The sequence below is a fragment of the Cibotium barometz genome, chromosome 13 (genome assembly GCF_041138505.1).
Source record: "Cibotium barometz isolate CiBa-2024 chromosome 13, ASM4113850v1, whole genome shotgun sequence".
Lineage (NCBI taxonomy): Eukaryota > Viridiplantae > Streptophyta > Polypodiopsida > Cyatheales > Cibotiaceae > Cibotium > Cibotium barometz.
In genome coordinates this window covers 9,429,898-9,456,327 of record NC_141058.1, presented here as the reverse complement: position 1 = coordinate 9,456,327, position 26,430 = coordinate 9,429,898, and the positions used below count along the sequence as shown (strand labels likewise).

General features: G+C 47.5%; 1 protein-coding gene across 1 annotated transcript in view; it reads right to left on the bottom strand.

Moving 5' to 3' along the window:
* Positions 1-24,629, bottom strand: part of LOC147632341 (uncharacterized) — a 46,371-nt gene extending 21,742 nt beyond the window's left edge. The window contains exon 1 of the mRNA XM_086807161.1: positions 24,405-24,629. Coding sequence (XP_086663287.1) covers positions 24,405-24,522 — 118 coding nt within the window. The 5' untranslated portion in view covers positions 24,523-24,629. The remainder of the gene's footprint in view (positions 1-24,404) is intronic.
* Between the last annotated feature and the right edge of the window lie 1,801 nt (positions 24,630-26,430).

The following is a 26,430-nucleotide window of genomic DNA, read 5'->3' as shown; positions in this document are numbered from 1 at the left end:
CATTCCGCCTCTCTGCCCGCCAGTTCGCCTTAGGTCTGGCCCGCATTCCATTTCGCCTCTCTGCTCCAGTTCGCCATGCATTCCATTTCGCCTCTCTGCCCGCAAGTTCGCCATTCCGCCTCTCTGCCCAGTTCGCCTCTGCCCGCCAGTTCGCCTTAGGTCTGGCCCGCATTCCATTTCGCCTCTCTGCCCGCCAGTTCGCCATTCCGCCTCTCTGCCCACCAGTTCGCCTTAGGTCTGGCCCGCATTCCATTTCGCCTCTCTGCTCCGCTTTCCACTCACCCTTGCTCAGGCCCCCAAGGCAGCAACATAACTCTCTCTCTCTCTCTCTCTCTCTCTCTCTCTCTCTCCTCCCTGCCTGTGGGAAGGACTGCAGAGTGATTTGGAGGAATGGCCCCGAGTCTCCAAGAGAAACTCGAGGCCCTCGAGATGGCAATGAAGGCACTAATCAAGGAGAACAAGAAGACATCCGATTCCAACCTCAATGAGGTGGAAAACAAACTACACAGGCACATCATAGCTCTCGAAGCACGGGTCACGAACCTCGAACAAGAGAACACGGCACTCAAGGAGGAGGTGAGTGCATTGAAAGTGGAACTGGTAGCCATCAAGAATGCTGAGAAGGAAGAAGGGGAGATCAATGACAACACTCTCACGGCCATCAAAGAAGAGATCTCCAAGGAGATCACAAAGGACATGGAGGGAAAGCTCGAAGCCAAGCAGTCAGGATGGGTCGAGGTAGTGAAGAAGAACATCCGTAAAGAAGTGAGGGAGGAGACTCAAAGGGAAGAAAACCAAATCATTCACACCACCATTGAGGAGGAGAAGATGAGGCATGCTCGCCGCCTCAACATTCGAGTCACAGGTATAGCCGAGACACCCGACTCCACTCCCGAGAAAGATGGACAGCTTCTATGCATGAAGCTCGGCTACAAGGAAGAGCACCCTCTCCCCTTCACCAAAGCATGGAGAGCCGGGAAAGACTCAACACGCAAGCGAGCCCTCATCCTACAGTTTGCAAGAGAGACGGAGAGGGTCACCTTCATGAGGAAGAGGGTCATACTACGGGGTTTAGAGGGAGCTCCCATTTTCTTGGATGATGATCTCACGAGGATGCAGCTTGAGCATAGGAGAACTTGCATGCCACGAGTCTTACACGCGAGGAGAGAAGGCAAGAAGGCCTTCTATCGAGATGGTCGGGTCATCATTGATGGCCGGCCCATGGATTAGCGGTTTGGGGCCTATGGGACACAAACCAGGCCACTGACAGAGATACACATGGCAGTATGGAACTGTAATGGTTCACTATGGGTGCAACCTGGACGATTGGAGCATGTTATGGTGGGGAGAGACATCATACTTCTGACAGAGACACATCAGAGCCCAGAGAGAGGGCTACCTCGAGTAGAGGGATTCCAGTGGGAGTCAGCATACAGGAGGACCACACGCCAGGGTACCTCGAGAGGGTCGGGGGGAGTAGCAGTCCTATTCAGACGGGAGCTACACGGGAGGCTGAGAGTGGTAGCACAGGATCCAGAGGCCAGATACATGTGGATCAGCTTATTGCTCTCACAGGACAGGGTTATATACATAGCTCTATGTTACTTTTCTCCATCAGGATCATCCTATGTCATTACAGAGGACATGCCACAGGAGGAGGAGACAGGAGCCTCGCCATACACTTGTCTGTCAGAGGAGATTATGCATTATTCTACACTAGGGGAAGTATTTCTTACGGGCGACTTCAATGCTCACACACAGAGCAGACAGTGTGAGGTGTATGACTATGATGACATGGAGATCCTCCACCCTGTGGATCCAGAGGAGATAGGGGCTAGTCGGGCATCAGAGGACACTGGACCAGACAGAGGACATTATGGGGACCACTTACTAGAGTTGGGAGCCAGGCATCGTCTCGTTATTTATAACGGGATGCTACAGTAGCCGGGATCAGGAGGGCTGACATGCTTCCCACATGGGGGTCATACACGGACCGGAGGCACGGTGGTAGACTACATTATGGGGTCTTTGGAGGCATCACAGCTTGTCACCTCATTCTCCATTCCACCTCGTCCTATTGGGGCAGATCATACATACTTGGCATTTTCACTAGCCGGATCACCAGTATCACCAGCCCCCCACATACCCACGCCACACACTACCATCTACTTCACACGACATGGAAGACATATACACTGGCAGAGTAGAGGATGGGCTCCTACTCATGGATCCCCTGGCATCTATGGATACCATTACAGCCCAGCTGGCATCACTCCTACACACGGCTGCATTACAGAGCTTCCCACATCGTGTACACTCATGAGAGCCTACGAGACCTGGGACTATGCCCCAGAACAGATGGTATGATGACGAGTGCAGAGCCCTATACTCACGGCTCCGCATACAGAGAGCCTTGGGAGCCATCACAGAGCAGGAGTCGAGGAGAGAGATGAGGAGACTTACTCGCCGCAAAAGGCGGGCCTTCGCAGAGACACAGGAGCTAGAGATCTTTCATTTCTTCATGAGTAGAGATAGCCCTGTCTCATGGCGGCACTTCAGAGAGCCCCGGACCCCGACACCTATTGCAGACCCACAGACATGGCACACATATGCAGAGGGTCTATACCATGCCCCACAGCAGCCACCTATACCTCAGCCACTAGAGCCTCGACCTACCACAGCTAGCTTCTTTACCCACTCGATGGTACAGGAAGCTATCCGCCGCCTACAGCATGGACGGGCCGCCGACCATATGGGCCTGCAAGGTGAGCATTTCATATATGCAGTAGATTCTTTAGCTCCTTTTCTTGCACACCTGTTTAACAGGGCACTAGCAGAGGGTTTGCCTGCGGAGTGGACGATGTGCCGATTCACAAAACAGGGGATATGCTCGATCCGAGCAACTACAGGACGGTTATGGTTGGCCACGTGCTGGCCAAACTCTATGGTGCAGTGCTGGAGCAAGAGCTTAGCTTATATGCTGAGCGAGCAGGTTTACGCTCATCAGGGCAGGCAGGCTTCAAGAGAGCTTTCTCTACCACTGACCATGTATTCACTTTGAGATGTATGATTGATCAGGCCAGAGTGAGGAAGAGAAAGCTCTATTGCTGCTTTGTGGATTTCCGCAAGGCATTTGACACAGTACCACGAGAGAGGCTCTTTCAGCGCCTGCAGTCTCTTGGCATACCAGCAGATATGACATGGGGGATCTATGCATTATATGAGCAGGTTTTTGGGCGAGTCAGATGTCCAGGAGGTATGTCCGAGACTATTGCTAGCACCATTGGTGTGAAGCAAGGATGCCCACTTTCCCCCACGCTATTTGGGTTATATATTGATGAGGTGGCTGACTTCATTACACGGGGAGGCGGAGATGGAGTTGATTTAGCAGGTACCTCAGTACATATTATGCTCTATGCTGATGATATTGTATTAGTGTCTGAGTCCCCAGGTGGTCTACAGTAGCATCTACATGCACTCGATGATTTCTGCACACAGAGGGGTCTTACTGTGAACCTTGGGAAAACCAAGGTTATGGTCTTTCATACATCGAGACAGGGCAGGAGTCAGCTGACATTCACTCTCGCAGGATGCCAGGTGGAGGTGGTGACATCATACGTGTACCTAGGGGTTACCTTCTCTGCAGCAGCCACACGCTTTACCATGGGTTCAGCAGCCAGAGCTAGATTGACACGGGGATATGCAGCATTGGCTATGCTAGAGAGACAGTGCCACCAGGCGCATTTTCAGGAGCCCCGGACGAAGGGGTGGCTATTTGACACATTAGTCGCACCGGCATTGATGTATGGAGCAGCAGTATGGGCGCCAGGCCTTGCTACCCATTGGTGGACACAGATAGAGAGACCACAGGCCCTCATGATGGCACGCATGATACGCAGCAAACCGTCAGTACCTCATGACATTATCCGAGCAGAGTTTGCTGCGCCTCCTATGATGGTAGAGGCCATATTTCAGACTATATGCCTGCTAGACAGATTCAGAGAGATGCCACAGGACAGATTATCATACAGAGCTTTTCAGGCATCTAGACAGTTGGCTGAGGCAGGAGACAGAGGATCATGGTATGCACAGGTCACACATTGGTTCTCACAGCATGGCCTAGACATGGATCATCTACCACCATTCCAGTATGACAGGGATGCACCACATATCCGTCTCTCATAGTGAGAGGAACAGAGTATTGAGACAGGATCTATGGCAGCTCTATACACGAGAGACATGGATATCGCCTACACAGCCTCTTCCACCGAAGATGCTATACTACAGAGATCACTTCATGAGTATCACTGATGATGGATTTATAGAGAGGCCTAGAGGGCTTTTTACCACACGGCTCCCGAGTGGCTATTGGTCAGCTCAGAGTTTCATCACACCGATTGGAGATTGAGGCTGGCAGAGCAGCACGGATCCCCCGAGAGGAGAGGGTATGCAGATTGTGCAGAGAGGAGGTGGAGAGTGAGGAGCATTATGTATGCAAATGCAGAGCATATACAGCCATCAGAGAGAGATATCCCATTTTATTCAGAGAGCCACATTCCCTACGCCAGATCTTTGAGGCAGCAGACCAGCGCATACTGGGGAGATACATTCTAGACATACAGCGCCACAGAGAGACATTATTACAGGCGAGGGGGGACGACAGACACAGATTACTACATTTTTTCAGAGATCCATACCCCTCCCAGCCCCTACACGGCAGGGAATTACTCTCCAGAGAGCAGAGACACTTAGAGCCCGCAGGAGACAGAGGACACCTGGCTTTTGGACATACCAGAGAGAGATGACAGAGATCAGAGCTCAGTTTCACAAAGAGGGTGCGGAGCGACTGGCCCGCTTCAGAGCACACCCAGGCATGTTCTTCAGGGAGCTGTGGACACCCCCTTCACTGATGTATACCATTTTATACCCCCAGTATGGTACAGGATGGAGCTAGCTAGGTTGCATATCATGATTGTATACTCCATGCATATAGCTTTGCATTCTCCTAGTAGTAGAGCTCCATCCCCTGCACACCCAGATTCAGCTTTTTTATTCAGTACTTTTTCATTTTGTTGGGATGACAGAGGATACCCCATACCTGTACTCCGATTTGTCTCATAGGCCGAGTTCGGTCTTTTGGAAGACGTTAATAAAATCTTTCTTTCTTTCTTTCTTTCTCATACTCTCATATGTGGAGAGCCTGTGGAGTATGTTACGTCATATGTATACCTTGGGATCACATTTGCTAGACCTCAGTTCTCGATGCAGAAGGCGGCTGAAGCTAGATTGATGAGGGGATATGCAGCCCTTGGCTCGCTAGGGAGGCAATGCTCACAGATACAGTTTCAGGAGCCGAAGACGAAGCTTTGGCTATTTGATACTCTAGTTACACCTGCACTACTGTATGGTGCCCCCATCTGGGGTCCGAGCTTATACCATAGGAGGAGATAGAGGAGAGAGCCGGCCGAGACAGATACAGAGGAGGTATATGATGAGTGGAAACCGATGGAGAGGCCCCTAGTGACAATGATCTCACGCATGATTAGGAGTAAGCCATCAGTGCCACATGAGATTGTGCAGGCAGAGATGGGGGCTGCACCGATAGTGACATAGGCTCTATTCCAAACAGTGACATACTGGCACAGGCTATGGGAGCTTCCACTTGATAGATACCCCCGGCTAGCCCTGGAGTCCTCGAGACAGTTGACACTTGAGGGAGATACAGAGTGCTGGCATGCACAGGTACATGCACGGTATGCAGATGGAGGCACTCCCCCCGTTCCAGTACAAGAGAGGCCCCGTCATTTGCTCTCAGCCTCACAGAGCGGAACAGGGTTATTAGGAAGGACATTGTCAGACTAGATACTCAAAGGACATGGAGTTCACCTAGTCACCTCCTATGCCTGACAGTGGATGGTTTCATCATCCACCCACGCTACACGGGCACACACCTATCTTTTGGGGTAAGATGTGCGATCGGCCAGATCCGCACCTCGTCCCACAAGTTGAGAGTGGAGACTGCCAGATATGGGCCCAAGGCGGCCACACCAGAGCACAGGATATGCCAGCTCTGTCACACATAGCCCGAGACAAAGGATCATTACATATGCCGATGCCCTGTATACTATGAAATTCGGGGGAGGTTCCACCGCCTCTTCCGAGCTGGGTTCGGACCACTTTCCAAGATCAGAGACTTCCCGGATCAAACATGCCTGGGAATTTTTCTTCTAGAGCTCTGCAGACAAAGGGAATCCTTAGTGAGATCCAGATCAGCTGTACTTGCTCGAGGACCAGCACAAAGAGCTCTCACCGACTTCTTCCATACCAACGCTCCAAGGGCCGATCCACCCATCATACCCAGACCACAGGCTAGTGCAGAAGCCTGGCCAAGAGGTGTGACACTCGACAAAGCCACTGAGTTATGCAGAGCTCGAGGCCCCAGACCCCATGGCCCTCGCCAATGGCCACACCACCACAGGAGGATCCGGGCCATCATCTCCCATCATCGCAGGACCTTCTCGTGCCAGCTCAGTTTTACCACCTTGAGCACCATGTCACAGTGGTCCATGAGGGATGTATTAGGGTGATATGAGAGCTCTCTGCTCATGTACCTAGATCAGATTTTTTAGTTCTAGATTTTTGTTATCTTTCTTTATTACTATTTTGTACCCAGGATGATGTAACTCATGGATATGATGTAACCTTTTGGTCTCATAGGTCATTTTGGCCTTTTGAAGACGTTAATACAACTCTCTCTCTTTTGAAGACGTTAATACAACTCTCTCTCTCTCTCTCTCTCTCTCTCTCTCTCTCTCTCTCTCTCTCTCTCTCTCTCTCTCTCTCTCTCTCTCTCTACCCCCCGATGGCTGCTCACACTACAGAGCGCCTAGAGCTGCCAAGAGACCGCGACTACCCGGATGCAAACCACCACTACTCCATCAGGCCCAGTCTGCCTAGATCCAGGCATAATACCACGGAGCTATGGAGGAGAGAATCCAGAGGCTACACCAGGGCACAACAGATGTGAGAGTCCTCCTCGCCCCATGCCCCATGTGTATACCAATTATCATGATTGTACATCTATAGCATGCTAGATGATGATTGCATAGTGAGTTGCATATGACTAGGATTAGCTTTTCATTTTCATTTTTCTTTCCATGATACTCAGGACATGGACTTGTTGTATACAGATTTGTCTCATAGGCCAATCTGGCCTTCCGTAGACGTTAATACATCGTTTCTCTCTCTCTCTCTCCTCTTTAACAGGGCACTAGTGGAGGGCCTACCAACTGAATGGACTATGCGCACCATTGTGCCTCTCCACAAAGCGGGAGACATGCTAGACCCCAGCAACTACAAGACTATCATGATCGATCATACATTGGCCAAACTTTATGGCGCAGTGCTCAAGGCAGAGTTGAGCTCATATGCAGAGAAGGAGGGACTGCGAGCACCAAGGCAGGCTGGATTCCAACGAGCTTTCTCCACTATTGACCATATATTCACTCTGAGATGTTTGATTGATTAGGCTAGGGCGCAGGAGAGGAGATTATACTGCTGCTTTGTGGATTTCCGCAAAGCATTTGACACAATGCCACGGGAGAGACTCTTCCAGCGCCTCCAGTCATTGGGGATCCCTTCACAGATGGTCTGGGGCATCTATGCTTTATATGAGCAGGTCATCGGGCGCATACGATGCCCCGCGGGACTATCTGATGTTATTGCTAGCACCATAGGTGTGAAGCAAGGATGCCCACTCTCTCCTACACTATTTGGGCTATACATTGATGAGGTGGCTCACGGTGGTGGGGACGGGGTAGACATCTCAGGTACTACAGTCCACATTATGCTATATGCAAATGATATCATTTTGGTCTCTGAGTCGCAGATGGGACTACAGCATCATCTCCATGCACTCGATGACTTCTGCACACAGAGGGGACTTACAGTCATAGTTACCACGGAACGGGAACGTTCCGGGAACGTCGGATGCTAGAACGGGAGCGGGAACGGGAACGGGAGCGGATCGGGAACGTCGCGGAACGCCACGTCATATGACATGTCAGCATATGACACAAAAAAATGTAACTTTTTGTATACGGATAGCCAAATATGCTTCCTAATATTTGCTCCCCCAAGACATGAACATACATTTCTGCAAGCAAAACAAACGTTCCGCCCAAAAAAAAAAAAAAACTTTTTTTTTTTTTGCGGAACGTTCCGGCGTTCCGGGAACGTGCCTTCGCCCGGAACGGCGTTCCGGCGTTCCAGGAAGGCGAAACGACGTTCCGTGGTAACTATGCTTACAGTGAACCTTGGGAAAACCAAGGTCATGATTTTCCACACCTCAAGGCCGGTTAGACGACAGGCCATCTTCACACTAGCAGGAGGACAGGTAGAGGTGGTAGACTCATGTGTGTACTTGGGAATTAAATTCACGACTCCGCCAGGAAGATTTACTATGGCATAGGCAACCACGGATAACCTCGCACGAGGGTATGCAGCTCTAGCCATGTAGAGAGACCAGGCACACTTCCAAGAGCCCCGCACGAAGGGGTGGTTGTTTGACACACTAGTCACCCCTGCTTTGATGTATGCTGCAACAGTATGGGCACCTGGGCTCGCCACCTCCACATGGTCTCAGATAGAGAGGCCTCAGATTCTCATGCTCTCACGGATGATCCGCAACAAACCCTCCGTCCCACATGACATTGTCCGAGCGGAGTTTGTTGCACCTCCTATGCTAGTAGAGGCCCTCTTCCAGACGATCTGCTTCATACAAAGGATCAGAGATATGCCATCAGATCGACTCTCACATAGAGCTTTTGAGGCGACTCACAGAGAGTGGAGATAGGAGATCATGGTATTCACAGATGATACAGTGGCTCACTCAGCATGGTCTCGACATAGATCACCTGCCACCTTTCCAATATGCTATACATGCACCACACATCTAGCTCTCTCACAGTGAGAGGAACAGAGTCCTTCGGCAAGATTTATGGCAGCGATACACCCATGAGACTTGGATTACACCCAGCCAGCCTCTACCGCCAAAGATGCTATACTACAGAGATCAGTTTATGCGTATCTCAGTGGATGGATTCATTCAGCGACCCGGATATACGGATGTGTACATGCCTCACAGTGCCCGAGTGGCGATTGGCCAGCTCGGAGTGTCATCACACCAGCTTGAGATTGAGGCAAGTAGGGTAGCACGGATCCCCAGAGCACAGAGGATATGCAGACTATGCCAGGAGGAGGTTGAGAGTGAGGAGCATTATGTATGCAAATGCAAAGCATATAGTGTCATTAGAGAGAGAGACACCACCATCTTCAGTGGACATCCCTCACTCCGCCAGATCATGGAGTCCGCAGATCAACGCATATTAGGCCAGTTCTTGCTAGAGACACAGCGCCACAGAGAGACACTGCTACAGACTCATACCACAAGGAGAGGTGGGCGACAGCTCTAGCTCACTGATTTCTTCCAGAGATCTATCCCAATGCCTACCATGACACAGGAGGGGGTTACACTTAAGCGGCGCGGACCTCCAAGCCAGACGGAGCCTGAGAGCACCAAGCTACCAGACTCCCAGACGATCACAAAGATACGGGCTCGATATCAATGTCGTGTGCACAGTGTGTATCTACCGTGTGCTACACGCATGCAAGACTAGTTTCGAGGCTTGGGGAAGCTTGGAACTAGGCAGGCTGGTTGACGAGCTGAGTTAGGGAAATACTAACGGGCGGGCACCCAAGTATGGACAGGCGGGCACCCAAGTGTGGACGCCCGATGACCGGCCAAGAGCCTATAAAAGGGTGGCCAAGGTTAGTTATTGGGATATAGAGAGTCTCGCGAGTTTGTGAGAGCTCTATGATCTTGGAGCCTGGATCTAGTGCAGACGTGCACCTGCTTTACGCCGTCGAGGCCGGCAGCAGTCTCGAGGCCCGCGAGGGCAGCTTCGTGGCGGTATGGGACGTCGCGAGGAGGAGATTGGTCGGTACGTCATCCTAGTTAGCTTAGCTCGTGGCTCGGTGGGGACAGCCAAGACTGTGGGCTCGCCCACGGCTGTCATGGTTGGGAGGTGAGTCAGGCCTGCACCCCCTTGCTTGTTTGTTTGTTCATTTGTTTGCAGGATTCGAGTTTCAAACCAAGATCGATCACGAGGAGATCCGTGGGGATTTGACAGTGGTATCAGAGCATGCCTCGTGAACGAGAAAGTCGGTAGGTAGAGAAGAAGAGGTCGAAGAAAGGTATGTGTTAAAAGCTTGCTGTTTTTTCTGTGCATACTGCAATTTTCAGAAATAGTATGTGTTTTTCTTCATCAAAGACACCCATGTTGATGGGAGGTGGTAGTCTAAGTAGGGTTGATTGCTTTGCAAAGAAGAGGCATGTTTGTTGTGCATACGCATAAACTGCAGGGAGAGAAACAGAAAAAAAAAGAAAAAAAAGCACGTTGCTTTTCGTTGAACGAACGAGCGAGAGAGCACGTGTGAGAAGGAGGCGTTGACGGCTTTGTACGCTGGCACGTTTGCAGGCGGTGGCTACCGGCGGGCTGAAGGCACCCAAGGCTAGGCATGGTGGGCGCCCAAGCCACGTGGCCTTGTGGCCAGGCTAGCGCAGCCAGCCCAGGCGACGCCTAGGCCAAGCGGGCTGGTGCCCAGGCCAAGCAAGGCGGGCTGATGCCCAGGCCAGGCACAACAGGCCGGTGTCGCCCAAGCCACGTTTACTCACGCTGGCAGATCCGGCGGTTCAGCGGCCAATCCAGGAGGGAAGCGAAAAAAAAAACAAGGGAAGCACTCGTTTATTTTTGGGCTTTCGTTTTTTTTCGTTTAAATTTTTTTTATAAAAATTTAAAAGTCATCTCCTCTCCAAGGTTTAAAAGTGTTTTTTTTAAGACTTTAGAATATATATATCCATATATATATATATTTATTCAAGAAAAAAAAAACACAAAAGCAAAGAAAAAGCCAAGCATAGCTTTTGGGGGCTTTTACTTTTTTTTGGGAAACCTTTATAAAGCCCCTCAAGTGGGCTTCTTGCCACACCTCTCTCAAGTTTTCAAGCTCTCAAGTTCACTAGCACTTTTGTTGTGCAAAGATCGAATTTTCTCTCCACGTACCCTCTCCCGATGTCGACCCAAGAATCAGAGTTGGAGCCCCTCGTGGAACGCAAAGGCTTGCCGGCTACGGAAGGTACCGATGCCGATCTTTTTGACGATTTTGTGTCAAAATCAGATTTCCAAGAGTTCAAAGTAGCTCTGGAAGCTTCTTCGACGGAACGTCAGGCACAAATCGTAGCCCAGATGCAAGCTTTGCAAAACTCCATCGCTCTATTGACCACTACCCTCTCTACTTTCTCGGGTATGGATACCTTGGCTTCAGTTTTAGGCCCCAATATTACTCCGGAACCGTTCAGGGGCGAGCAAAAGCAGCGAACCAAGCAGATCGTGGACACTTGGCTACATAAGTGGCAAGTTCACTTTCAGTTTCATCCATATGATGATGGAAAGAAGATCCAGTTAGCAGCAGGTTTCCTGTCCGACAAAGCTTTGCTTTGGTGGAAGGAACTCAACCCTAAGCCAACGACTTGGGCACAATTTGAAGACGTTTTCAAGAAAGAATTCCTCAAGAAGAGGATGACTATGATGTTGTTGCCCGGTTTTCAGCTTTGACCATGACCTCGCAGCACCTCACTTATGAGGTCTACCTCCAGAAGTTTCGTGACTTGCAGATGAAAGCTACAAAGATGGATCCCACTACTCTTTTGGGGTTTTTCGTAGCTGGTTTACCAGACTCGTACCGATTGCAGGTTAAAAATAACAAATGTAAAACTTTGGACAAGGCCATTCATTCAGCTCGTATCTATGATGATACGATGGTCTCTTCCAAGTCGAAACCCGTTACCGAGTAGGAGAACAAGCATAAACGAAAGTTCTCCGCACCTATGGCTAACACGACTGAAGGCAAGTCTTTGGACCAACCTTCGAAGAATTCAAGTTCGACACCAGCGAAGAAGAAACGACTCCTTAGGGCTTTAAAGCTCAAGAAGGAAGGACGTTGTTTTATCTACGAAGAAAAAGGACACATGCGTAATGAGTGCCCGAAGCAAAAGGATACCAAGACAAACGCAAGACCCAAACCAAAGGCAACTAACCAGTTGTCTTTGACAGGTAAGCCAATTACTGTACTTTCTCGCCCTAGTACTTGTTCTGATTGTCTGTTCAATTCTAAAGTATTTGGCTTGCATGATCTTCTTCGAGTTTTTGGAGAAGTGAATGGCCATAAAATTCACATTCTTTTAGACCCTGGCAGTTCGCATAACTTTGTTAACTACAAACTTGTGCAGAAATTGAGTCTTGATACGACACTCAGCGACCATACCTATGAGGTACGTCTACCTGCGGGAAGACAAGTTTGCTATGTTATGCATCTGGAAAATGTTTGAGTGGTTTAAGACTCTTCAAGTCCAGATAGATTGGTCTAGTCATATTTTTTCTTTTCAGCATAGGGACACCCAGTATAGTATTTTAGGTGATTGTATTCATCCCTCTCAGGGACCTCTTGTAAATACAATTGATTTTGGAAATATAATGAATTCTTCTTTGTATACCGCTTTCCATTGTGTATTGATTCCACTTTCTTCCTTTCTCATCCCTTCTTTGGATGTAAATGAATTAAGTGTGTTTGAAAGCAAAGAATTACAGAAGATACTTGATTCGTTTCAAGATGTATTTCCTAAGGAACTGCCATCGGGTTTACCACCTGAACGGGCAGTAGATCATCGTATTGACTTGATCCCTGGTGCTCATCCTGTGAGTATTCCACCTTATAGGATGAGCCAAGCCGAGGAAGATAAGTTGGCTAAACAACTCGAAGATTATTTGAGGATGGGCCAGATCCGTCCAAGTAAATCACCTTGGGGTGCACCTGTGTTGCTTAGGAGAAAGAAGGACAATACTTGGAGAATGTGTATAGATTACAAGAGATTGAACAAGCTGACCATTAAGAACCGTTATCCTCTCCCTAGATCAGATGACCTGATTGACCGGTTCGCAGGAGCGAAATATTTCACGAAGATAGATTTACGTACTGGCTATCACCAGATACGAATTCATGAAAGGCATGTCGAAAGAACCGCCTTTCGGACTAGGTATGGCCATTACAAGTTTCTCGTATTACCTTTTGGGTTGACCAATGCTCCAACCACTTTCCAGCAAATAATGAACGATCTTTTTCGTGAACATTTGGGGGAATTTGTGGTGGTGTTCCTGGATGATATTTTGATTTATAGTCGTACTCTTGAGGATCATGTCAGACACCTCACGATTGTCTTATCTATTTTAAGACAGAATCGACTATATGCTAAGTTAAGTAAATATGAGTTCTTTATGACCGACATCATTTACTTGGGACACAAGATCACTAGAGATGGATTGAGCATTGACTATGACCGAGTTCAGAAGGTTTTGGACTGGCCTATACCACGAACAGTGAAACAACTTCGTTCTTTTCTCGGTTTTGTTGTTTTTCTTCGGAAATCTGTACGGGAGTACTCTCAGCTCACACTACCGATGACCGACTTATTGAAAGGTCGTGGACGTAAGTCAAATCAGCCTATCACTTGGAATAACAATTTGGATATGGCCTTCAGACTTTTGAAAGATAAAGTCAAGGAAGCACCTATCTTAGCATTGCCTGATCCTAGTCGGCCTTATGTTCTTGAAACTGATGCCAGTGACTATGCTATCGGGGCTGCTTTATTTCAAGATGGTAGACCGGTTGCTTTTGAAAGTAAAAAGCTAGACGACACTCAATCTCGTTGGCCAACCCTTGAGAAGGAGCTTTATGCTGTGATTCATGCTCTCAAGGTTTGGAGACATTATTTATATGGCTCCAAGTTTGTGGTATTGACTGATCATCAGTCAATCAAGTATGTGTGTGATGCGGATGATTTGAGAGGAAGGAAAGCTCGTTGGGCAGCGTTAATGCAAGATTTTGATTTTGAGATCCATTATCGGAAAGAGTCCATGAATAGTATTGCAGATGCGCTTAGTCGAATTAGAGATCCATTTTGGCAGAAGATCCAGGACGGGAGCTCATTGATTGACCAAGACTCAATGACTGAGCAGTCTACTATTCAGGCTGCAGGAGGCCAGTGGATGATTCGGAATGGTTTATTGTTCCGTAATGACAAAATTTGTGTACCACAGATCCCGGACATTAGGTCCAAGATTCTTAAGGAGTGTCACGACGCCCCTTCTGCTGGACACCCTGGGTACACAGGACGTTATCATTAGTGAAACACACTTTTTATTGGCCGAAGATGAAAGGGTATGTAGAAGATTATGTTCTCAAGTGTCAAATTTGTCAGGCAAATAAAGCTGAACGCTTTAGACATGCTGGGTTGTTGCATCCTTTGCAAATCCCACGTAATAAATGGAAAAGTATTTCCATGGATTTTATTACCGGATTGCCAAGAACACATCAAGGCCACGATTCTATTTGGGTTGTGGTAGATCGCTTGACAAAAATGGCTAGATTTTTACCGACTCGGAAGACTATTACAGCTACGCAATTAGCACGGCAGTTTATCAAGCAATTGTTTAGACTGTACGGGTTACCGCAGGACATAGTCAGTGATAGGGACTCTAAGTTTACGAGTGATTTTTGAAAACTTGTTTTTGAGAAGTTGGAAACAACTTTGAACTTGAGTTCCTCGGATTATCCTCAATCTGATGGTCAGACTGAAAGAGTGAATCAGATTTTGGAGGATATGCTTCGAGCATATGTATCCAAAAGACAGAGTTCATGGGAGGATTATCTTCCTATGTTAGAATTTGCATATAACAGTACTAAGCATACGAGTACAGGGTTTAGTCCTTTCATGCTTATGTTACAGTAGGATTCTCAGGACTTCAGCATGATGCAGCACGTAATTTTTCGCAAGATATGCAAGAAATGTTACAAGTTGCAAAGGAATCTATTAGAAGTGCTCAAGACCGAGACAGGTTTTATTCTAATAGACATCATTCAACCAGAGAGTTCTCTGAAGGAATGATGGTGTATTTGCGAGTTCCGAAAGATTCCGAGACTTCACGGACAGGTAGATCTCCGAAATTATCCCCTAGATACTGTGGACCATTTCGTGTTACACGACGGATTGGTTCAGTTGCATATAAATTGGATTTGCCTTCTCATGTGAAAGTTCATCCTGTATTTCATGTCAGTAGACTTAAGGAAGTACTGGGTGGAGCAGATCAGTTAGTTACTCCTCAAGAAATTATAGATGTCGAGGACATGACATTTGTTCCACACGAACCTGAAAAGATTCTTGGATTTCGTGAAAGAAGATTGTGTAATACGCTTATCACGAAATACAAGATCAAGTGGAAGGATCGTGTTGAGGAGGACGCTACATGGGAGACATTGACTACTCTTCAAAGAGATTACCCTGGCTTTTTAGTGAGCTCAGGAGTGAGCTCTTAGAGAAAGGGGAGTATGTCATGTGCACAGTATGTATCTACCGTGTGCTACACGCATGCAAGACTAGTTTTGAGGCTTGGGGAAGCTTGGAACTAGGCAGGCTGATTGACGAGCTGAGTTAGGGAAATACTAACGGGCGGGCACCCAAGTATGGACGGGCGGGCACCCAAGTGTGGATGCCCGATGACCGGCCAAGAGCCTATAAAAGGGTGGCCAAGGTTAGTTATTGGGATATAAAGAGTCTCGCGAGTTTGTGAGAGCTCTATGGTCTTGGAGCCTGGATCTAGTGCAGACGTGCACCTGCTTTACGCAGCCGAGGCCGGCAGCAGACTCGAGGCCCACGAGGGCAGCTTCGTGGCGGTATGGGACGTCGCGAGGAGGAGATTGGTCGGTACGTCATCCTAGTTAGCTCAGCTCGTGGCTCGGTGGGGACAGCCAAGACTGTGGGCTCGCCCACGGCTGTCATGGTTGGGAGGTGAGTCAGGCCTACACCCCCTTGCTTGTTTGTTTGTTCGTTTGTTTGCAGGATTCGAGTTTCGAACCAAGATCGATCACGAGGAGATCCGTGGGGATTTGACAATCAGCACCATATCCAGGAGCAACTAGCTCACTCACACTCACACTCGGAGATGATGCTCCAAGGTATTTTTGCCTCGCCATTGCCTATGTATCACATATTACACCCCCATTATGGTACTGGTTGGAGCTAGACAGGTTTGCATTGCATTCTTGTATACCCTACGCATATAGGTTGCATACTGAGCCTCTGGCAGTAGTGCTCCATCCATCACACCCCCCCACTAGCTCAGCACTTTCATAGTTTATTTCATGTTCATTTTGTCTTTTTGTTTTTCTGGACATCCAGAGGACATTGACAGTTGTACATTGATTTGTCTCATAGGTCGAGTTCGGCCTCTAGTAGACATTAATACAACTTTCTTTCTTTCTTTCTCTCTCTCTATGCAATTATACGGCAAGAGGGAGAGGGAGCGATTGAGACGAGCTGGACTGCCCTCCTCCTCAGCGACACAGCCACCACCATTACTAACACATGCATGGTACTCTGAGGTCGTCGAGTGGTTTCATGCACATGGCATTCAGATGGACCGTCTCCCGCCATTTCAATATAGCTTGGATTCTCCATACCTTGATATCTCACGTCAGGAGATCAACCGGATCATTCGGTTAGATCTACTCGGGCTACACATACACCAGACATGGGTGTCTCCGTCAAAGATTGGTAAGAAGTGTGAGTTCTATAGAGACCACTTCTTGAGACTCTCCGAGGATGGATTCTTTGAAATCCCGGGATACATACAGATACACGTCACATGCCATGTGTATCACGATCGGCCAGCTCAGGGTATCCTCCCACCACCTCAGAGTAGAGACTGACAGAGCTGAGGATATCCCACATGAGGAGAGGACATGCACAGTATGCATCACAGGAGCAGTAGAGGATGAGGCCCATTATATGCTTAGTTGCCCAGCTTACTATGAGATACAGGGGAGATTCCATTGCCTCTTCCGAGAGGGATTCGGACCACTCACACGGGTGATACAGTTTGAGGATCAGAGGTGCTTGGGCATGTACTTGATGGAGCTCAGACGACACAGGGATGTAGTGTTGAGGCAGCTTGCTGAGAAACAGCCCTGGCTCCAACAAGACACCTCACAGAGAGCCATCACAGATTTCTTTGTGGTACATACATCCACATCGAAATCCACTGCCCACAACAGTTCCTCTACTATGACATCAGAGCCCACCACCCGTACCCACGCTCCAACTCCACGTCCCAGAGGAGTCCTTAGTGAGAGAGCTCGATCCATTCTACGAGCAAACGTCCTCGACTCAGAGCATCAGGACCCTCTGCCACACAGAGACAGATTCGTGAGGTTCTCCGCTGACATGTCACGCTCCCATCACAGAGGCATGACATTCACTCCACCATCAGATCAGTTCTGGTCGAGGCAAGTATTGTCATTAGCTGATCACAGCATATCTCATTATACACAAGATCATCTATTGATCACATGTACTGTCAGATGTTTTTCATTTTACTTTTTCTTTCAATTATATTGGATCTCATCTCACCTACTTGATGGGACATGATTATATCTTGGATGTACGGCTTGAAACTTAAAGTTGCGGACAACTTTTAAGAAGCTGGGGAGGATGTCACTAGCCTAGACATTTTTCACTATGAAAGGGATCTGGTGGACTCCAGGACGTCTAAATATTTGGAAAGTACAAGCTTTGGGAATGGGGGATTATCCTAGAATACAAAGGATCACACTCCTAAAATCTAGGAGGGTTACTATTTTTGGCACGACTCTGATGGAAATTCCGTTCACGTCATTACATTTGAAATTGAGCAAATAGGGAAACATGCCAAAGCACATCTAGCAAAAGGACTACCAGTTGGGATATTTTTAAAGGTAAAGATGATGAGAGAACCCATCTCTTACATTGGGACGTGTGGAAAGCAGAAAGGGCGGCGGCAACGAAAACTAGCGAACAGCCGGCCGAGCTGGGCTCTGGGTGGCGAAGGAGCTGGGCTCTAGGAGGTGGCGGAGCCAGCGGAGTTGGGCTCTGGGCGGTAGCGGAGCCAACGTAGCTGGACTCTGGGCGGCGACGACGGAGCCAATGGGGCTAGGCTCTAGGCCGCGGAAACGCCAGTGAAGTTGGCACTGGGCGGCAGAGGCACCGATGGAAGTGGCAGCGACGTCGGTGGCGGAGGCTCTGCAACGGCAACGGCGACGGCGACGACGCAGGTAGGATTGTGGCTAAGGGAAGGAGAGGCAAGATAATGATGATGATGAGGATGATCAAGCTCTTCAAAGGTAAATCTCCCAAGATGGCTCTCCCTAAAATTGATGATTCTCCAAGAGGGTACAAGCTTCTTATATACTTGATGGGTGTCCCTACTTTTGCCATGCTTTGCTTTTATCTTTCTGCTTTTGCTTTTTCTCTTTTAAATATTATTAATAATAGCCAAAGTTCTTGATTTATGCTTTTATAGCTTCTAGGCCTTGCTTTTTGGCCCGGGAGCTACTTTTTGGAAAAGCGAGTTTTTGCTTTTTGATCCTCTTTCCAATGGTGCACTCAAGTTTTCATCAACATAGTTTGACTTTTTGCTTTTTCTTGCTTTTTGACCAAGACTCGTGCTTTGTCCAATGCCAGCTTTAGGAACCATGTTCCCATGTATCCATCAACCTATCCAAGTGTCCGGGCATGAGTTCCATCATGTGAAAAGAGCTGCGAGGGCCAGATAGTTACACTCCCTCCCTCTTTCTGGGATACAGATATTCCATATGATCGTGATACTAGCCCCATCTAGTACTCTTGTGCATCTCGTCTTTCCTCATATATGTGGTGTCTTCTACTCATCTGGCAACATCTTTATGCTTTTTCTTTGACCAATGTTGTCATGACCCTGTGAAAGTGGAACAACATAAGTGTCAGCATGGTGGTTGGTGAGCAAGATAAATGTAAGGTAAACTTTTAAAGATGCATACTTGGGAGTCCGGACAAAAGAAATATGTGTGGACAGCCCCAAGTATGAATGGGGACCAAGGTTTTTAACTTTTTAAGGTTAACAAATCTTGGGTGGCCCTTCGAAAGTTTAATAGACTTTAAAGGGGCCACTAGGATAATATTGGAGGGGGCTACTCTACTTTTAGAGTACACGCCTCCCTCTCCATCTTCTCTCTCTTGCTTTTTGGGGAAAAGAGACTAGTCGACTGGCTGTGTGGGGAGAAGACGTGTGGTCTGGCTGCGTGGGGAGGAAGCTGGAGCAGGATGCCGGAAGGAGAGCTGTATGGTACAGGTGCTGTAGGGCGACTAGTACGGACAGGTCCGGCTTGGTGCAGGTGCTGCAGTTTTTCTGATGCAGGCAGGTACAAGCAGGTACTGTACGGACAGATCACTCCAGCTGTGCAAACGACGCATCATTCAGGCGGCTGCAGGAAACCGTACACACACTTGTGTTGCAGGTGCTGACCGGTACGGACAGGTACAGACGGGTACTGACAGTCCTGTCCAGAAGGTACAGACGGGTACAGTTCAATCCTATACAGCTGGTACATGCGGCGCATCACAAGGACAGTTGCAAGTGCATACGGGTTTAGCCATGTTCTTTCCGGTTGCTGCTGACTGGCTGACGTAGGCAGCTACAAGTACAGTTCTAAGGCGGCTGCAGGGAGAATAGTTCAGACAGGTACACACATGTGCTGCAGGTACAAACGGACAGGTGCACACGTGCTGCAGAGTTGCTGACACAGGCAGCTGCAAGTACAGACTGGTACGGTCAATCCCTCCGATGCAGAACTGTGCATAACAGTTCTGAGACTTTCATTGTGGAGTGGATCTATCCTAGTTGTTGCCTTTTCCTTGAATACTTGTGGTGCCTTAGGTGTCGAAAGACAAAGTAGCATTGTGGATGGGTGTGGTTGCTCAATTTTGAGATTGTGGTTGGTTGCCTACGGTGCTCGATAGCAGCAGTGAGTATCTATAGTTCCCTAATGTCAAGTGAGCAATCATTTGCTCCTAATTGACTTCACAATTCACAATAGAGATCCAACTTCATTCGCACAACATTTTCTCATCTAAAGCACATGTTGTGCATGACATATACCTTACATGGCCAAGGATTATTTTTGGTGGAAACATTAACTTTCAAACATACCAAAACTTCTATAGTTCCAACATGCATACTCTAAACTCGAGCTAATGTGGGTTCCAACTATGGTTTGTTCAACTTCACCCAAGGCTTATTTTGAACATATCTTTCTCTCTCTCTTTCCACTGGCTTATGTATGCTACAGAGTTGTTTCTTCTGGCCCTTTGTGAGAGGAGGGGTATGGCAGTTTGAAGGGTGGAAACAGAGTGGGACAGTGGATTTGTACTTGGGCTAAGTCTGCCATGAACATAGAACAACCAGATGCGTGCTCAAGGCTGCCCTGTTGTATTGTCTTGGTTGATTAGAGGAGACCACAGTGTGTTGCTTTTGTGGGGGACAGATCTGTATGTGAATCCTCTATGCTAAGAGGTCTTGAGGGCTGCCAGATTGGACATGCAGGTTTACTTTCCTTGACTGGCTTTGTTGTACTCAGTTAAACATTCTATTGAATTTGAATGAAGAAATACCGAAAGGGGTGCCAAGCTTTGGGGCCAACAGGTGTCGTTTTCCTTTTTGTTCTGGAGCATTCTAGCTCCTGTTCATTTGTTATTTGTCTGGACTACAATTGGATAGGTGACTGCTAGTCTACCGCACTTTGGTTTCTACTAGAGGCCGGTTTCAAGGTTCCGTTGCCGGAGCACCATCTAATTGGATACAGTTTAAACATGGCTCACATTTACTTTTGAGGTGAATGTAATGATAGCATGGCACAAGTTGGATGCATCGACGTGTGAAAATCTTGAGGATTATAATAAGAAGTTTTGGGAAGCTTTACTCCCAATTACTTCCTATCGTGCAGTGCCTTTGTCTGAGCAGGTGGAGAAGTATTGTTGTGGGCTGCCCAAGGAAGTGCGTGACTATTGCATAAAGACTCGAGTAACAAACATGTCGCAGATGATAGAGAATGCTATGACGGCAAACGCGTTAGTCACTGGAGTCTCATCGGGATTTAAAGGAAGTAAAAGCTCAAGCAAGAAATCTGAAAAGTTAGGGCATGCTTCGCGTGATGCAAAAGGGTCTACAGAGAAGTGGTATAAGAAGTTACCAATGCCCATGAGAACTCCTGAGGAGAGACAGGCTTTGATGCATGCTCGAAAGTGCTTTTACTGTACAGAGGAGGGACATATGTCTTTTAACTGTCCCAAGCGTAAGTCCCAAAAGGACTCTGACACTAAAGGGGACCCCAAGTCTAAGAAATCAAAACCTTCTGCAGGGTTAGTTCCTGATCTTGTTGGGAAACAGCCAGGTGGTGAAGAGACTGAGTTGTGCAGGGCATGGGGCAAAGTGAGAGATCAAAATGCCTTGATTTTCTTTGACACGTGTGCTAGAGCCAACTTTATTTCACTGGATTTGGCTGGCCGATTGGGGATCCGCGCAAAGAAGATGGGACCTTTGTATGAGGCTAATATGGCTTATCCTGGGTATGCAAAACCTGTTACTCCTATTATGGGAAGCTCAGGCTTCATGTGCAGGGCCATGCGGACAGTGAGGAGTTCTTCATCATGCCACTTGATGGATGTAAAGTTTTGTTCGGTATGCCATGGTGCCATAGAGTACATGCGGTGGTGGATACATACAACAGGAAGATTACTTTGACTCATAGAGGGAAAGAGCATATTTTGTATGTAAAGCTTAAAGGGGAAGCTGTTCCTATTGTATCAGCATTCGGCAATTTCATCAGTAATGAAAAAGCATCTTTCCGCGTACTTGATTTTTGTAAAGGATGCAAAAGATGATGAGTCTAAATCTAATTTGTCTATGTTAGATAAAGACAGGACTGATTTCTTACATGAGTTCCAAGATTGTTTTTCCGAGTCATTGCCAAGAGAACTTCCTTCGGAAAGGCCACAAGATCATACTATTGATCTAATTCCAAGGAGTACTCCACCAAATAGACCGTCGTACCGCATTAGTGCAACCCAACAAGAAGAAATTATGAGTCAAGTACAGGAGTTGTTAAATAAAGGGTTGATCCAGCCTAGCTCATCACCCTTTTGCTCACCTGTGCTCTTAGTACAAAAGAAAGATGGTTCTTGGCGCATGTGTATAGATTACAGGGCGCTAAACAAGAATACCATCAATAATCGATTCCCTATTCCGAGGATCGATGACATATTGGACCGCTTACAGGGCTCAACAGTCTTTAGTCGGATAGACTTGAAAAGCGAGTGTCATCAGATACGCATTAGACCCGAGGATGTGCACAAGACAGCATTTCGGACCACTTTTGGGCTATGAGTTCTTAGTTATGCCCTTTGGTTTGACAAATGCTCCTACCACATTTAACAGGATGATGGACAAGATTTTCCGGCCTCATAGAGCGTTTGTGGGCACATTCTTTGATGATATGATTGTGCAACTTCGAACCCAGCGAAGAAAAAATGTCTCCTTAAGGCTTTGAAGCTCAAGAAGGAGAGACGTTGCTTCATCTGCGAAGAAAAGAGACATATGCGTAACGAGTGCTCGAAGAGGAAGGGGAAGCTTTTTAGTGCGCTCTTAGAGGAAGGGGAGTATGTCATGTGCACAGTGTGTATCTACCGTGTGCTACACGCACACAAGACTAGCTTCAAGGTTTGGGGAAGCTTGGGGCTAGGCAGGCTGATTGGCGAGCCGAGTTAGGGATAGACTAACGGGCGGGCACCCTAGTATGGACAGGCGGGCGGTTAAGTGTGGACGCCCGATGACCGCCCAAGACCCTATAAAAGGGTGGCCAAGGTTAGTCATTAGCATATAGAGTCTCCCGTGTCTTTGTGAGAGCTCTATGGTCAGGAGCCTGGATCTAGCGCAGACGTGCACCTGCTTTATGCAACCGAGGCCAGCAGCAGTCTCGAGGCCCGCCGCGAGGGTAGCTTCGTGGTGGTATGGGACGTCACGAGGTAGAGATTGGTCAGTACGTCCATCTAGTTAGCTCAGCTCGTGGCTCGGTGGGGACAGCCAAGACTTGTGGGCTTGCCCACGACTGTCAAGGTTGGGAGGTGAGTCAGCCTTGCACTTCTTCACGTTTGTTTGGTTTGTTTGCAAGTTTCGAGTCTTGTACCACGAGCATTCTACGAGGTGATCCTATGGGGATTTGACAGACCGTCCCCTTCCATCCCCGTTTCCAACGCGTCCCGAGACAGCGTCCCAAGCTACCGTCCCTTCCGTCCCCTCTGACTATGGTATACAATCTACTCAAAGCTGATACTGCTCTCGCGTTTCTATATTCTTAGTATTCCATGATGAGTTTCCATGGACAATTTTGTATCACCCCAGTGAGATAGCTATGTTTATGTTTTCTTTCTGTTTTATTTCCATTCCATGATGAGATATGCCATGGACATTATTGTATCGCTTTGGTCTCATAGGCCCATTGGGTCTTTATTAGACACTTAATCTCTCTCTCTCTCTCTCTCTCTCTCTCTCTCTCTCTCTCTCTCTACGGGCCACATTTATCTAATGAGGATTAACAGCGAGTTGAGAAGCCCCAGATCACAAGGTTCTCTCGTATGATCCCCGCATGGACCGCCTCCCACCCCTTCAGTACAGTTTGGAGTCCCCTTTTCGCTAACCATCTCATGAGAACACCAACCGGGTTAGCCGGTTAGATCTTCTTAGCCTCTACACTCTCTGCACATGGATCACACCTTCAGAGCTCCCACCGAAGATGCACTTCTACTATAGAGATCACTTTCTCAAGCTTACTAAGGATGGATTCATCCAAGAGTTGGGATACCTGAGTGTTCACATGTCCCATTCCATGCTCATCGTCATCCTCATCATGGAGGATCACCATCCTCATCATCGTGGATGCAAAGTGGTGTCAATGTGGAGAGGGAGCTATCCATCAATGTAGTAGGGGCCCATAAGAATGTCCAGAATCGGCAAGGGGGTGAGGAGGCCGTCAAACAAAGAAGAATGTCCATTGAAACACGACCTAAAGCATTTCCTATTGTATGTATCCATGAGCACAAATAAGCTAATCTACAGCTCTGTTACGATGTGGGTAGGTTTTAGGTGTTCATGATTTTTTGTCTACATGAGCACAAGTAAGCTAATCCACAGCTCTGTTCAAGATGTGGGTAGGTTTAAGGTGTTCTTGATTTTTTGTCTACACGATGCAATTGGGTTTCGCATGACCATGATTGACAAGTTTTTTGTGTGATTGGGCATGGCTAAAACAGTTAAAGCACATCAAAAAAGAGAACTTACAGTGGATGGGCAGAAGAGATTTTACCGTCGGTGAAAGAGATGGAGTACCTTGAATGGGCGGTGGGGAGTCTGCGAGAAGGTAGTCATGGAGCGAGAAGGCGAGCCCAAGGAACAGGAGGAGCCACAGGAGGCGAAGGGGCAAGCGAGAAACACACTGCACCATCATCCCTTCTTTGCCACCCTCCACAGAGAGGGACGATTGTTGCTACCGCCTGAGCAAGCCTCCCTTCGATCACTTCCTGCTCGATATTCTTACGTAAGCATATGTTCTAATCTAAGGGTAATATATATGGGTATATATATTACGCATAGGACGGCTAAAAAAGTATTCTCAAAACCCTGAAATAGAGAATCCCGCCTTTTTTAGAAGTTGTGTTACTTGATTTTAAAAAATACAACAACAAAGGTTCTAGCATATGTTTTTAGTATGCTTTAGTATGTGTTACTTGATTTTAAAAAGTACAACAACAAAGAAGTTCTAGCATATGTTTTTAGTATGCTTTGGATCGTCATGTAGTATTCAACTTTTGAATCGAGAAGAAAGTTGCATTCAACTAAATATGCTATGAAAAAGTGGTTGAGCCTTGTGAACACCATCCTCCTTCGTTTTATTCTTATAACCGTGCAAATCTCTCAAGGCCACAAGAGGACAGCACGAGGTGGCGTAACAGTAACACCACACAGACAGATCGCCAGAAGCACATACATGAGACAAGTTACCCAAGGAGCATGCCTAGTAGGCATGAGAAGGGGAGGCATGGAGAGACCTCTCTCTCTCTCTCTCTCTCTCTCTCTCTCTCTCTCTCTCTCTCTCCACTTGGTTGGAGCATATTTGAAGCCCTTTTGGTTGGAGAGGATTTGAAGCCCTCTAGACCTAGTAGAACCTTTTTCTAGGAGTTCTAATGGTCTGAGGAGGTTCAATGGGGGGGACTCTAAGAGGTTTTTGGAAGCTAGACCTCATCCTCTTCCTGCATAGGTTCTTCTATTCAATTTGGGTCTATGGCTAGGTCCGAGCACATCCTCATCACTTGGCTCATCATTAGCGGCCTCAACCTGCCTTTGTTAAATTAAAAGTTCCTTGCTCTATAAGAATGTGGGATCATTGATCATTTCATGTATATTCTCTCTCGTGTAGAGCCGATCCCCTCCTCCTACAAATGCCCTAGGTAGATTGTCCACTTCTTCTTGTGTTTTGAGTACTTCTTCAATCTTGGGTTCCTTGTTTATGGGTTCTAAGGCTGGTATTCCTCCTTCTGTCATTCCCATCCATATGTTATCAATGGCATTTCTAGATGTTTCTGGTTTCTTGCTCACGGGGTCAAAACAGATTCAAATTATCAATTTTCCTTTGTTCTACCATCATTCTTCATGTATCAAGCTCTTACCTTTTTAAGCCCAGTAGTCGTAATTGGCGCTTAGTTTCAGCCAGTTTCGTGTCAATGTCCACTTTCTCCGATGTGGGAAAGAAGATTTGGCCCGTCTAGGCAGCATTTTCCTTGTCCCTCCTAACCCTAGAAGTCACTAATCCTCACTGTGTTAACATTCTTGGGGCCAGAAGTTAGGGATGTTTGGGTTAGTAAGTCTGGTCTTAGACCATGTCTCGATCTTGTTGACGGGCCCATACCCACAAATTGCGCTTCATCTTATGTGCCATGCTGGAGACCAAAAAATCCCCTGGCTATATCAAAGATTCCGTTGGACTTCACATGAGAAGCTGGTTTTTCTTCTCCAAAGCCAAAGAATCTTAGCCCTTCTTCCATGGATTCTTCACTACTGATTTCTATGGTGGTTAGATTTCTCCAAGCTGCAACACTTAATTGAGTGCTCGTCGAGCAGCCTAAACCAACATTTCTTTGGTAGGAAGAACCTAGGTGATTTGATGCACTGTTGTTCAGGCAAGGTCATCACCAATGAGTTTCCCTAACCTCCAGTGTCTGAGAATGTGTTTCAATAGGCTAAATAACTACTCCAACTGTTATGCTTGGTTTTCTACAAAACTTCTCGTCGTTGTAAATTAGTAGATCTCCATGAAATAGCAAACCAGAGTTCACATCGTGAACTAGCAGTCTGTGTT